General features: G+C 36.2%; 1 protein-coding gene across 7 annotated transcripts in view; it reads left to right on the top strand.

Annotated features, from left to right (window-relative positions):
• Positions 1–15,200, top strand: part of RALYL (RALY RNA binding protein like) — a 373,375-nt gene that overhangs the window by 190,400 nt on the left and 167,775 nt on the right. For 6 of the 7 annotated variants that reach the window (XM_072410992.1, XM_072410990.1, XM_072410986.1 and 3 more), the window contains one exon: positions 12,280–12,558. In XM_072410992.1, the coding sequence (XP_072267093.1) occupies positions 12,303–12,558 (256 nt within the window). In that variant the 5' untranslated portion in view covers positions 12,280–12,302. Of the gene's footprint in view, positions 1–12,279; positions 12,559–13,225; positions 13,340–15,200 lie in introns of those variants that run through there. The other variant, XM_072410993.1, reaches the window with a different exon arrangement.

Raw genomic sequence — 15,200 nt, 5'->3', positions numbered from 1 at the left:
GTGCACTGGTAACAATATTTATGTAGAGAGTTTAAAAAGAAAAATAAATGCAAAATGGCTGGGATTATTTGAACAAAAGCTAATTTATTATATTAATCAAAAGGATATCACTTTCAGTGACCTGTAATATTTTCCTATATAAATTCTTTTTGATTTTGAATATGACTCTAAGATAGCTTCCCATTTTAAGTCTTTTATTTACCTTTTTATGTCATTTGCTAGCAGAAGAATAATTGAACATTTCTGAAATGGGCTCCTGTCTGTCTGGACTGTCTTTCAGGTGCCTGACTGCTGTCTGTGGGCAAAGAATAATTTGTCTGTGGCATTTTGTGAATCTTTCCTCATATAGAATGCATTTCTCTGAACAGCTGAACCTCCCCAGAAGCCATATTGATATGCCTCATTTAAATTGGTGTGATGTTGCTTACTCAACCACCTCTTAAATGACAACTGGTTTAAATGAAGGGTATGCAGCTTCAGGCAAGCAGGATTTGCAAATCTCCATTAAAGGCCTGCTGTGGCAGCTGCAGTAAATTAGGGACATTGGAGCAAAGTTAAGTATTAGGAATATTTTGGACAAATAATTGCAAATATATTTAAATTTATGATGATTCGGTAGCTCCTCATTTACAAGAGTGCGAGTACAATGAAAATGTGCCACACATGACAGCTTTTCAGATACTGTCAGTATCGGCTCCCAAAACTTTTTGCCTAAAAAATTTAACGATATAAAGTTATACAAGTAACTTTATAAACATACTGTATTTAAGTGTTTTATATAAGCAGTATATGTATTTTTGGAAATACTTGAACAAGATTTCCACCGACAACTGTTTTGCTTTGGTTGCAAGTTGTCAAAGGCAATAACACCATCAATATTTAATGTACAGCGCTGCGTAATATGTTGGCGCTATATAAATCCTGTTTATTATTAATAATAATATTAATAATATCTTTCCCCAGAAGGGTCTGCCATTCACATGATAATATTGCTCCTAGCCGCCCCACACCACCTCAGGAATGAAAAAAATTTCCTGCAGCCCCTCAACCATGCACACCCAGTTTTTGGGGGATACCACTTCCTGATGTAACCACTCACCGGGCTCCCAAACCATGGATTGGCTCACCCGATCAGAACAGCCCAAATACTGACCTTGAGGACCCCAAGCGAGGATTTTTCACCTTTGCTGCCCTGGTATGAAAGACCCCCCTACATCCTGCTGCCTGACCTTCATTTATCCTCATTCCACCCCCTCTTCCTTATCACCAGTAACATTTTGTTAACCCCCTGGGATACCTCCCCCTTTTCCTTTAAACCCCTGGCTCGCTACTCCTTCTGTTCCCGTGCAGGCCCTCGGCCTACATTCCATTATCTCTATTCATCTCTGGACCTTGCTTTATGACTGAGTGTTGGACTGCATCAGTCAGCATTAGTAGGTAGACTGAGATAGCACACCCTAAGTAAACGTCCATGGCTGTATGAATAAAGGGGGTGGGTCAAGAACAGCAAAGTTAGGGAGAAAAGGGCTATTTGATGCTGGACTTCCTCTAGCTAGAAAACAACATGGGCTTACTAGCTGCAACATCTAATTGATACTATGAGGAGCAGTGAAATCAAAGTAAGCAATTTCAGTAAAGAAGAAGAGCCTGCACAGTTGTGCAAGACTTAAGGGAAAGTTGAAGTTTAGCTTTAGGTTCTTTCACTAGTCTCGTCTTTTTACCCTGTAGAAGACTGCAGGAGTACATTTATCAGGCTACAAATGAAGACTGTTCATATCAGTTGTAAATAGTTTTAAATTGGAATTTACTGAGAAGCATCAGACCTGAAAAATTCCTCCAGACGTGTGTTTGATTTTCTTCAAGCTGTAGGCTTTCCATAGTCTGGTATGGCGATATAAGCAGTTTTTAAATGAATACAACCAACAGTGAGCTAAAATTAATCAAAACTTTTGTGTAGTCCAATTGCAACTAATCACAACAAAACAGAAAATGTCCAGCTATAACTTCAGGTAAAAGAAAGAATAAACTTGAGCAGTATACATAACAATGTGTGATCTAGTCTAGATGTTACCTCATTAAAGAGGACCAAATACTAATTCCCAATATTGACAATTGTTTGCTTACTTAAGCAAAGCAAAGAACCAAACACAATGTTGTTTTTTTTAAAGAATGAGTACTGTATTGCCGGTGTTATCCTCTGTGATGTAGTGAAGGGTTGTTTAATCTATGTCAGTGATCCAGACATTACATTTTTAAGTTGGTAAATATAAGGAAAAGGCAGAGGTATTTGTTTGCCCTGCATACATGTTCTGGGTCATTAGCTCAAGGTATTTGGTGATGAGAAGGGTTGGGTTTTCAAGGGTTCGGATACACAAACTAGCCAGTTTTTACATTACTGGGAGATTAATACAAATTTGTTCTAATCAGTGGTCTAATTTAAGTTAAAATGGGAAAACCCTAAAACAACAGTGGCTGAAAAAAAAATTTTTTTCTATACTTGTACACACTATTTGTATAATATTTTTCCCCTTCCTACTACATAAATTCATCAAATGACAGGATGTACTATTCATAACGTAAAATACTTCAATTGTCAGAACACATAAAAGAAAGTGAATACGATTGTGCCTAGTCTGTGAATATTCATAAAGCGGGTGCATGTGTGTTTGTACATCTTTCTGAAGAATGTAGGGCACTCTGTGCAGTTTACAGGAACTGACATGTCACATGACATACCAAAATCTGGGACACAGCTCCGTCCATAAGAAATCGTCCTCTTTAATTCTGTTAAGAAGCTGTGTTATTCTGGTTGAACTGGCAATTTTTTCCTCTCTTTCTGTTCTTTGTTCTGCTACATTGGAATAAGAGAAAATGTTAGTTTGTGATAGCGATGCATTGATTGCAGAAAAGAACTACATATAACCTTTTCTGCTCTCTCAACAACAGTCAATGGTATCTAACTAGATAGGGAAGATAGTGTGCTCTAGCTGCCATTTACTGCACAAAAGGATAAAAGACTTTTATTGTGACTGTTTGTTCCCTACTTGGCCTTGATTGTCAATTCAACTGATTATAAAAATATAAGGCTTTTGTATTTGGCAGATGGAAATGGACCACGTGGGCACTTTAAAAAATCAATATGATATCGTCCCAACATTTATTCTCCAATTGGGCTCTTTGTAGCTATTTCATACCATTTGGTATTTTATGATAAAGAGAATATTTTACACAGCAATACTGCCAATGGATCTTTTCAATCGGTGCTACAGAAAAAAGACATTTCTGAAGCCGAATAGAATAATATAGAAAGCACATTTATCCTAATGTGATATCTCATGCTGTCTCAAAGGAACGTTCTAGTCACACCAGAAACAGGGGACAAAAACTACATTTCCGTCTGTTGCTGATCATTTTGGTAATGGTCAACTGAATGAAGCAAAGCCATTGCAGTGTCAATAGATTAGGAAAACCTGGTGATGTAGAAACATATGTTTGTCATTCTGCATGTTAGGTAGTCCCCGCTTCATTCATCTGACTGTCTCAATATACCCTGAAATTACTGCATTTGCATTATTTTATATTGTCCAGGGCCTCAGCCTTTTGTATGAATCATACATGCCTATGGTAATTTGGGACCCAATTTATCAGCAGTGTTTTCTTTTTGTATTGCTCTAAGTACATGCACAGCCCAAATTTTCTTCCAACTTTTAATAGAGTAGCAAGGATTACAGTCCCTGTATTCCTACTGGGGAATTTCACCCCTTTATTTGTAATGGAGACCATTGTCACCATGGCAAGACGTGATGGGAAATCCAAAATGTTGTCCTAATTAAAAAAAGCAAATCTTTTTAAAATGAGTTAAAGTATAGGCGCATCTACATATTTTTAAAACTGGTTGAGAGTTATTTACATTAAAATGTACATCCAGATGACTTGACAGGACTGACATTAGATTTATTATAGGGACTTGTGTTGTGTTTTTTTTTTTAATATAACATTTTTATATGGTGTTTGTAATATACATAACAGGTAATAGGTATTCCTGTGCTCATGACCTTCAGATTTCAAAAAGTTCCCTTTCCTCAGAGACTCCACAACCTTTTGGGAGAACACATTATAATAACAAGGGCAAACCCCCCAAAAGGGGCCCTAATGTTATATGACAATGAACATCTACTATATATGTGGATGTGACCTCTCAACAAGTAAACTTTAACTGTAACCCTCTCAATTCTTATACTTCCTAAGATTTTTGAGAATCCTAACATTAACATTTATAGCCTATACACGTTAGATAATTTTGAATGATCCACTAATTCAACCCATTAACTGATGATATTAGCATTACCAAACACCATACAACAATTATTATTATTAAAAAAATATATTACACTGCATCACAAAAATTAAATATTGTCTGCTACTTGGTCTAAGCCATGTGTTCTATACTAAATCAAGTATGCTGAATCCAAATCTGTCAAGTACGCTGAATCCAAATCTGTCAAGTACGCTGAATCCAAATCTGAAGTCCGATTATGCCAAGGACATCAGGATCTTAAGTTAATTACGCGTATAGACGCGATTAGCTACATTCTCTTGTTCCGCAGTTAGTGTGTAATCTCTATACATAACTAACTTTTGCCTCATAGTTCCATGACATTTACAAAAATGTAGTTTTATGTTGCAACAACATATACAATCACACATAATTCACCTGAGTTCTTGCTCAACACACATGTACACTTCAGAAGTGCTTTAGGCACTTGCTTTTGCATTTGTGGCTTTCCCCTGTCTCCCGTTGCTGAAACCAGTAATAGTCGCCCATCAAGTTGGGGTTGCACCGGCCTTGATATCTTGTTTCCATATCAGAAATGTCCTGGTGGAACCTCTCCCCTTGTTCATCACTCACATCACCCACATTTTGTGGGAAGAAGTCCAGATAGGAATATAAGAAATTAATTTTAAGTGACATTCGGCAGCCAAGTTGTTGGTATGCTGTTAGCATGTTGTTCATGAGTTCAGCATGTTTTTCAGCTCACTGGTTGCCCAGAAAGTTTTGTGCAACTATCACAAATGAATTCCAAGTAGCAAGTTCAAGTGGGTTGAGCTTGTCTCTGAATGTGGCATGACGCATCAAATTGCGGATTTGGGGACCAACAAAAATGCCTGCTTTCAGTTTAGCATCTGTTATAACTTTTGCAAACTTGTCCTTCAGATATTGGAAACCCATACAATCACGATTCATTGCAACAACAACGTTTTTCATTAATCCAAGTTTATTATAAAGTGTCGGAAGGTAATCTTTCTGTGGATCAATGAGTGATTTATGCTTCATGTTGTACTGGCCAACAGTGTGTTCAGGTCTGGGTGGTCATTCTTTCACACTTTGTAATGGTTGCTGTCAGCATGACTGTTCCACAGGCACAGAAAGAACATATATTTTATATATCCCAATTGTAGGCTCCACGGATTTGTATGTCTCTTTCTTTCCCTTGGCATGAGCAAGAGGAACAGAAGGTTTTTTGTTACCTTTACGCAGCAATACAGCTTTCAAACTTGCTTTGCTTGAGTCTATGAACAATCTGTATTCGCAACCTAACTCCATCATCAGACCGCTCACGTCAATACAGAAGCAAATGTCGTTTTCCAACATGTAATGACCTGCACTTTGTGTGAGGATCACGAAAGTGTGAAGTTGTCGTTCCTTTTTGTAGCAAATTCCACTCCTTTAATCTGAAGGCTATTAGTTCAGACTTCTCTTTTGACAAAGACAGGTCCCTTACTAGATCATCTAAATCTGATTGGCTTATAAAATGTGGGTTACCCTCTTCAATTCGGGGTTCATACACATTCATTAACATCGACATCATCCTCTTGTTCCTCATCCGAAATATCACTGTCAGTGACAACAGATATAGGAGGGACTGGCACTGGATTCTGTGCATTCATGTGGCACTGGCGTCAGAGCAGATTCTCAATCAGTATTGATGACTTTTGACATAGTCTTCTTCTAAAACCAAGCAATTTTACTCATACAAAAGTAGCAGTCCGAGTGATGGTCTTTTGACTGACGCCAAACCATAGGCACAGCATTCAATCATTGTGTTAGGCCAACGTAATACACCTGACAACAGATATGAGGTGCCCAACCTTTATCCTGATCTCCAATTTAATCTCCAAAGTAACACTTGTAAGCAAATCTTACCCTCTTGGTTAGGTTCTTGCGTTGATCAGACAGGGTGTATTTGCCACAAATGTAGCAAAAATTGTCCGGTTTATTAACACAGCTGTGCCTACTCATCTTTAGCTCAAAACAGACTCACTATGGCCTAGCTGTACTATCCAATAAGATGGTTTCGCACTAGAGACAAGCCCTTGGTCCATCTCACCTTATATACCTAGTTCTGACATCAGCTCACTGACTTGCCCAGACATGCTCAGCCTCTGCTGGACCATGCATGCCACCAGGGGGCGTGATTCAGCTGAGGCGGCAGCAGGCATAAGTGGTAGCTGCAATCGTTATAATGTTCCCATGTAAAAATACATTACCCAAATACCGACCATTTGAACAGGTATAACAAGCCTGTATCTTAAAATCTGTACGTGATAGGCAAATTCTGAGTTCAGATTTGGAATCAGCACACTCAATATCATGTAAATCACATGTGTTATTCACAGTAGCAAAATCCTTGTGTGCAGTGTTATTGAAAAATACAATAATTTGATCACTCCATCATATAACATTGATGGATGCTATTAATAACATTGTGTTCCTGTGCATTTAAAATTTGTATATACTCATCCAGGAAAAGTTTATATTTTGTCCTAATACTGCATTTACTTCAATCTTTAATGTTTATACATATATGTATATTTCTATGTACAGTTAATTAATTGCGGCTTGCAGAGCCCCTGAGGAAGCCTGTAGGTGAAAAGCGTTGGGTACAAGACGCTTTACTGCTTTATGGTATACTTACAATTGAACCAGAGACAATAGTCTAGTGTGTTGGTCCAACATCCCACAGGATGGACCTACAAATTGCATGTTATCTATAGATCCTAATTTTGGTTAAACGTTGTGTAATATAATTCACCCAATACAAAGGATCTCTAAATAGGTCAAAATACTCCAGCTGTCTCTTTCTTCATTTATGTACTCTTATCTCTTAAATTTGGGGTAGGCTAAAGTGATGAAGAAAAAGAGGATTGATAGACTCCCTTCTCATTCTCCTGTTGAAAATAAGATTTCAAAGAATATTGACAGTGACTTGAGACAAAAATCTGTTGATGATCAAGATTTGAGATTTTAGTGTGTAAATTGTCTACCATTTCATTTGTGGAAAACATATTTAATTTGGGATGTATTCTCACTGGTCTCCTTAACTGTAGGGCCAAAAAGGCAAATTCATGTGAAAATAATGCCACTTTTGTGGAAAAAAAAAAACAACTTTACTTAAAAATTAAGTAAAAAATGTTGAAAAAAGTTTTTAAAAATGTTGAATCATACCTAGGATGTCTAAACACTCAGTAGACAAAATAGAATATATATATATATATATATTATTATTATTATTATTATTATTATTAATAATCTTAAAAGAAAGAGAGAGTAATTCAGCACTGTATGTACTGTTTTTCTTAGGTTCAACAGTTCAGCTTTACTGTTGAGTTAGATTAACAGTCAGAAACCTTCCCTACATCTATGTATGTGAACTTCTGATAATCTATATAGGTAAATCTATTCTGTATTTGATTATCTTGAATATTAATTGCCCCTTGGTGCCCTCTAGAAAAAGTGAAAAATATTTGTAAATAAAGCTACGTACACACTTCCAATTATTATCGTCGGAAAACGAACGACGAACGTTCCTGCACGATATATATGAACGATCGTATAGCACCGATACTGCACATAGAGGTAACGACACGATCGTTCGTAGATATTGTACACACAATAGATACGATCGTTTAAGCGATAGAGGAACTATGTGCACGACAGGAAAGTGAACGGACGTTCGTTCATCACGCATGCTCTGAACATGGACGATCAACGAACGACCGTACACACGATAGATGGTCAACGATCGTCGTCCAATCCGATCCGCCGGTCCGGTCGTTCGTTTCCAGCGACTTTCCTCGTTCGTCGGCGTCGTTGGTTACTTTTTTACGAACGATTTTTTGCCCAATCGATCGTTCGTCGTTCGATTGCAACGATAAAAATTGGAAGTGTGTACGCACCTTAAGGATTGTTCACAATGAATAGATAACATTACAGTAGATTACTGACATTGTATCCATTCCTTCAGGCTGTATCATCAGGTAACAAACAATTGAAGCTGATTAACCCACATGTCACAACTCATAATCAACTCCAACCGATGAAGAAATATGTGGAACTTGTGTAATTGCAAAGCAGGATATTGTTAATAACTGATGCAACTGATATGCAGACTAATAGAATGAAAATGTATTTGATTCTCACCTACACAGCATTCATTATACCATAAGACAATAAAATCAGAATTGGCCTTGAGTTACATGACACGTAGAGAAATGAAAGTATGGCATGTCCATTCAGCAATGCAAGTCTTATAAAGAATGTATAGCATGGCCAGGTCTCTATCCTCACAACAGCAAGAATACAGCTACCAAGCAATGCAACTTGATCAGTGATTTCTTCAGTCTGCCCCGCAGTACATTGATGTATCTTGTCCAGTGAGCAAGTTCTTTGTGTTAGGGAACCTACATAACATGGCTGGTAAATGCACATGGAAGCCTACTCTGCACAACTAGGCTTCCAGGGTCCTTTTAGGGCAAATAAAAACTTGCTTGTACAGGCTTTTTTATAGGCGTTAGCAAGACTATGGAGACATTTAGATTGATTTTTTCTTGTTTGTTTATTAGGCTAAGGTCTGTATACATCTTTGAGCATGCTTAAGGAATTGGTTCCTTTATAGTCTCAAAATACAGGGGCTAAGTCTAAGGCTAGTCTGTATATTTTAAAAGAAGTGTAGTCCGTAATGACGTGCAGAAGTGCCCAAGATTCACTACATTTTCACATATATTGAAATCGGACAAATGTGTGAATATTAGGTGAAAGCTGTGGGAATCATGCATGAATACATGATAATTAGACCCTATAGACTTATAGTATGAATTGTTAGCATATACTTAATTATTTGGGCTTTTAATTTAGTTTGTTTTTTACTCATTATACAATTACACTGCAGCCCTGTAACATGCTGTGATTTACCATGCAGTTTTTCTTTCAATACACAGTATTTCAAATGTAAGAGTGTATATCTGAATTGTACTGGTTCCTTTATTAGTCATCTAAACAAAGAAAATCTATTAATTCACTTGCTGAAATTTATTTTCCATGGTGCTAAAACTACATTAATACATTATTTTTACGTTAGGGGAAATGATGCCACTTTTCTAAAGAAAAACAATTGCATGTAGTTTCTTTGTGATTTTTTTTTAACTGTAAAAATAATGAGAAAAAGTATTTACCCCCTCCCCGAACAAAACATTCTTTCCATTCCATTCCAGATACTCAGGCTGGCATCCCCATAAAAAGAGCAGAGAGCTTGCATCCCCCTGCTATTCTGATCCTAACCTACTTTTCTATCCTACCATCATGAGAGCGGACAGTGTGGTAATCTTTGGGCATAACTGATATATATCAGGAAACAATAGAATAAACAATTATTATTCTATGGTGTATTTATGTATGCCTTCTATTATCCACATACACAGCTGGACTGCTTAGTTGTCTGTGGGATCTGCTAAGCTAGTTAATTGGGAAAGCACCTCATAAAGGGGTACCAAACCCCATTGCTAATCACTATTAGGATATGATTCTTTGGACAGAGGGCTTTTTTTCTGAGAACATCCATGAAAGCTCCTACCCCAGCGCTTAAAGACCTAGGAACTGATATCAGCAGAGCAGGTAGGCTGTACATTTTCTGCCTATTTGCTAGGGGGATACCGGACTAGGCTGCCGGGCTGATTTATTCAGAGAAGACAGACATGTTTTTATTTATTTATTTTACAAAAATAACCACACGTGTTGAACCAAAAGCTAAAAACCCAAAGCCCCAAACCTGAAGCACTTTAAAATATTCCCAATTTTGAACCAGGGAATAGCCTAAATATTGTACAAGGCAAAAAAAAAGGGGCAAATGTTAGAATTTCAAAATGAATCCACATTTACTGAGTAGTTCATTAGATAAATAGTACGGGAAACACTTCTCCATTTCAGAAAAGGTTTGATGATCCTGTTTGATGTCTTGTTTTTAATGGACGAATCTTGTTTTTCAATGTGTGAATATTGAAAGCAAAGCAAAACCACTGTCATAACTGGAAGAATTGTGGAAAATTAAATCTTATTTAAAATATGGTCAGATGTGGTGGGAACTGTAATATCATGACAAATCATTGAAAATTACACCCCTAAATGTGCTTTCTCCTGTGTTTAAGGTAATCCAAACGTTAACTAGGATTCTTTTAATGGGCCTAATTTATTTAAATTCTCCAAGTTACAGAAATGATTCTATGGACCGAAATTAGAAACTCAAGATATAATGGTGTTTACTGAGTTATATCACCAATAAAATGTGATAAAAAAATCTGTTAAATTTGTATTTATTTATCCAAATCAAAAGCTGTAAATACAAATGATATGATTTTGGAAATTCACAGGGGGTGCAGCATCAAAAGCACCTCAAAAGGATCTTTACAGATGCCTCTGCCCAAAATGATATATATAATTAGGGAAACACCTGTCCAAATTCTCTTAATCATAAATCTTGTTTGAAATTTAACAGATTTTATAATCTTTTAACATTTTTTATTATCATTTTATTGGTGATATAACTAAATATAAACACTAATATATCTTGAGTTTCTAATTTCGGTCCATAGAATGATTTCTGTAACTTCATAAAGATATGATGGTAAATCCAATACCTCAAAGCATTGTTAAACATTATCTTGAGTAGCAGGGATGAAACATTAATAAAGTATTTATATATTTCATCTGGGAACTCATCTGGTGTAGATTTATTTGGAGCTTTAATTTGGTTATATCGGAATAGAGATACTCAAGTCGCTCCTCTGCCAGTATAGAGAAGACAATATCTGACAAATAGGATGATACATCATTTACAAAGTAATTTGACTTTGAAAAGTATAAATTGGTATAATCTTCTCTAAAGCATCGTTCTATATCTGAACTGCTTGTGTATATTGTCCCATCAGCTGTCCTCGTGGACCTATTTTGACAAGCCTTAGGCTTTTTTTGGTGATATGTGCAAGAAGTATTGCTGACAAGTTTCCGAGCTCAAAATATCTTTGAGGATGATTTGATTCCTTTTAGTTTTCTGTAATAGAAGCGAGTTGTATTCTCTCTGGGTCCTTTACCAGATGTTTTTATGAATTTCTGTTGGGTTATTTATATAGTTTAGTTCTGCCAGCTCTTCATTTTGTCTCTATTGGATTGTAATATATTGCTATACATTATATTTTTAAATCAAGACTTGCTCGCATGAACAGTTGGATCCCATGTGGTGCTATTAAGCACATTGCAAAAATCAGAACTCATATATGTACTAAAGTGGTCTTTCAGGTTTGGGAAATTGTGAAAAGCATAAGATTGCCATAACTTTGTCCCTTAGTTCGTTTAAAATACATCCAGTTCCCAAAAAAGTTTAGTTTTGGAGGACCCTTAAAATTTTTGTCAGGTTTCTATTTGTTTTATTCTTAATGGGGAGCAATGCTCATAGTAGAAATAAGGTTCTCCGTAGTTGGAGTGACAGGAAGCCATGGAGAGCGATAATTCAAAAGCATATAACCTCACTTCCCTTTTCTGAGCAATGCTGAACCTCCCTCTTCATTGTGTAACTATATATACCATCAGCTATTCCCAGATCACAGCTGGCAAAAAGCCTACTTTTAACAAATGCTACTGTAGGGATCTACCAGTGTACAATATTTAGACACCCAACACAATGTCTTTAAAGCTGCACTTCAAGAAATCTAAATCAAATCTATTTATGTTCTATATTTATGTATAGGGGGCGGATGACAAGCATTAGTAGCCAATTAAGCTCTGCAGCAGTTCACATGTGCTGGCTGGCTTGACTGACTGGCATATACACCTAAATATATGCCGTATGTATATATATACCTCACATTTTTAATTGAAGGTGTGTTGGGAGTTTGTTCTTTGTTTAAAACCATTAGCAGTGATTTCATTTGTAATATTTTTTTTGATAGGTGACAAAAAGTAGCATACCATAATGACTGGCAAAACGCAGACTAGCAACGTCACCAACAAGAATGATCCAAAGTCAATCAATTCTCGGGTCTTTATTGGCAACCTGAACACTGGTATTGTGAAAAAGAGTGACATTGAAGGAATATTTGCCAAATACGGAAAAATAGTTGGATGCTCGGTGCACAAAGGATATGCTTTTGTACAATACGTCAGTGAAAGACACGCAAGGGCTGCAGTGGCTGGAGAAAATTCACGGATTATAGGAGGTCAGCCACTAGGTAAGTCCATTTTCATTGATACCACTATGTTTGATTTATGCTTTTGTGGTTATTTTATATCAAAGTGCAAATGTTTAAATATATCTATAAAGTCACTGACCACAGCTGTGTTTCAGATGCTAATTTTTTTTCCAATTAAACCTATTATTGAAACGTATAATTGCTAGGATAGCATTCTGTGTTGTGCAAGTTGTTTAGAAGTATGTTCTGTTTGTGGGATTTGGGTGCACTGCATAAGTATTAGGTATTTTCCTGCTGTGCTTGGTGTTACTTGCTACATTTTCTATACTATTTTCCAATGCTGCATTTGTCATGTGTACATAAGTTAGATTACAACTCAGATTGTCTAAAGTTTGTTTATTATCCATTAAGTCTTTAAGTGCTTATTCACACTTTACTGCTTGTTACAAAAAAGCCACTCTGTGTATTGTGTTATGGTGCTATTTATTTACAATGGAAACCCAATCCAAAACTACAGATATACAGTATATTAAATTTTTAGTAGGTTTTCAGTAATGGAGATATCAGATTGAACCAAGAAAACTTTTTGCTTACATGTTTTTTCACCCTTTTGAAACATGAATGGAAGCCAACAGTGCTCTTAGTAATACACTTATACCATTTTGTCCTTATTTTGTCCATTCTGAAGCTTACATGCCCCATAAATGGGCGCCTCATTCTGCAGGCTGGACTGTCACAAGTCATTATGTGAGCCCTGGTGGAGGTAGGCAAGGAAGTTGCCATGATGTCATCAGACAGGCTTCAAGGCTGCAGGATAAAAGTATGTATATGATAAAAAAAAAAAAAAGTTACTTGGCATTTTGGGGTTGAGGGTACAAAGATGGGGATACAGATGTGATAAAAAGCTAGAGGTCTGCTTTAAACTAATCACTTAAAAATCTTAGCTTATAATTTTTTTTTTTTTACTACACTTTTTTAATGCACCCACTATTAGACTTTTAGATATTTATATGCTGGCTCATCCTGGTTATATTTTGTTGTAATTCTCATATCATATGAGCATCATGATTTCAGTGTTGGAATCGAACACCATTGCCACCCAGAGAAAAGTAAATTGTTTAGGATTTGGGGTAGGGCTAGCATTTAGGGAATATTTTAGAAAATACTGTTTTTTAACTGATGTTATGTGTTCATTTAAATGGTAAGGGGTTGAGTGAGGGCTAAATGCTAAGGGATAGGTTAGATGTCAGGGACATGGCGGCATGGCATAATTACCTAGTACAGTGTTATTTCAGTCTTTTTCTTTATTATTTTAACATAGAAAATGAAACAAGCTCACAAGAGCACCACTAGGCTATAAATAATTATACATGTAATACTACAGAGGAACATTTATTTATGAGTCTTTGATGCAGCACTAAATCCATTTTGTCCAAACCACAGTATATAAAGCATCCACTATGATGACTGTTGATCTTCTGGACATAGGAGTCAATATAGTTAGATAATTGGCCAATTGCTTCATGCTGATGAATGTGCTGATGATGTACTGCATACCATATATTGTATTTTATCAGCCAATGTGATAGGGGTTGCAAAACTTAAGAGGACATATACTTAGGAATCTAAAAAAAAAGTACACATAAACTACCCCCATCATAATCTTTCCATAACAAAATGAATTGTATTCTTTTATCTGATTCTCTTTTCTATCTAATTGTAAAAGCAAACTCAGAAGAAAGACTTAAATTCAGGATGCAGAAAGCAAGTTACATTGCAAGCCAACCACATTGTTTCCATTGTCCTTCTAGTACAAATAGAAAGCCCTGTCCACAGTCATTATATCATTCAGAATAAATGCACAAAGGCATTTTGTTCTTCTATTTATATATGGCTAAACCACAATCAGACGTAGAACCTCATCTAAAGCATGCTGCTCTGCTTCCATGAAAACATGACATTTATAGAGTTTGCTAAGGAATAGCATCAACCCATGGAAATAGGAACAGTCATATCCAAGACTGAATTGAAATTAGGTAACCATTGCAAATATTTCCACACATTGAAGGGTATAAAGGCTGTATATGAAGACATTCTTACTTAAATTGTCAATGTTTATGCTTTATCTGCAGCCCTTATTATCTAGTGCTTTACATTAAATATGTTGGTGCTTTAAAAATAAGGGGTTATAATAATTTAGGGGGTTTATGTGTTTATGTTTATAAATAGTAATTAAGGGTGATGATCTAAACATGGAAGACTGGATCAAAGCTAGATCTACAAGGCAACAGACAGCCTTGGTGCTTAAACCTCTTCCATTCACACATCAAACTGTAAGCTATGCAGCATTCTCCATCACTCTTTCAACTTTGAGCTTAAAGTGTATCCAGCAGTAAGACATATGACTGTGGTTGGGACATTAGATTGTGAGCTCCTTTTTAGGGACAGCTAGTGACATGACTATATACTTTGTAAAGCACTGTGTAATATGTTGGCGCTATATAAATACTTTGTAATGATAATAATCCATACCCAAAATATGATAATACTAGGACATCCACTAGCTTTTTTGCTGTCTACACCCGTTGCAGATTTTCCTCCATTTTTTGTCTGGCCACAAGAATGGAAAATTAGAAGAAATCTCAAGTATGTATAAACAGTATGTCATTACAATGAAAAAA

This window comes from Pyxicephalus adspersus, chromosome 5, assembly GCF_032062135.1.
Source record: "Pyxicephalus adspersus chromosome 5, UCB_Pads_2.0, whole genome shotgun sequence".
In the NCBI taxonomy this organism is placed as follows: Eukaryota; Metazoa; Chordata; class Amphibia; order Anura; family Pyxicephalidae; genus Pyxicephalus; species Pyxicephalus adspersus.
This window is presented reverse-complemented; position numbering and strand designations above follow the sequence as displayed.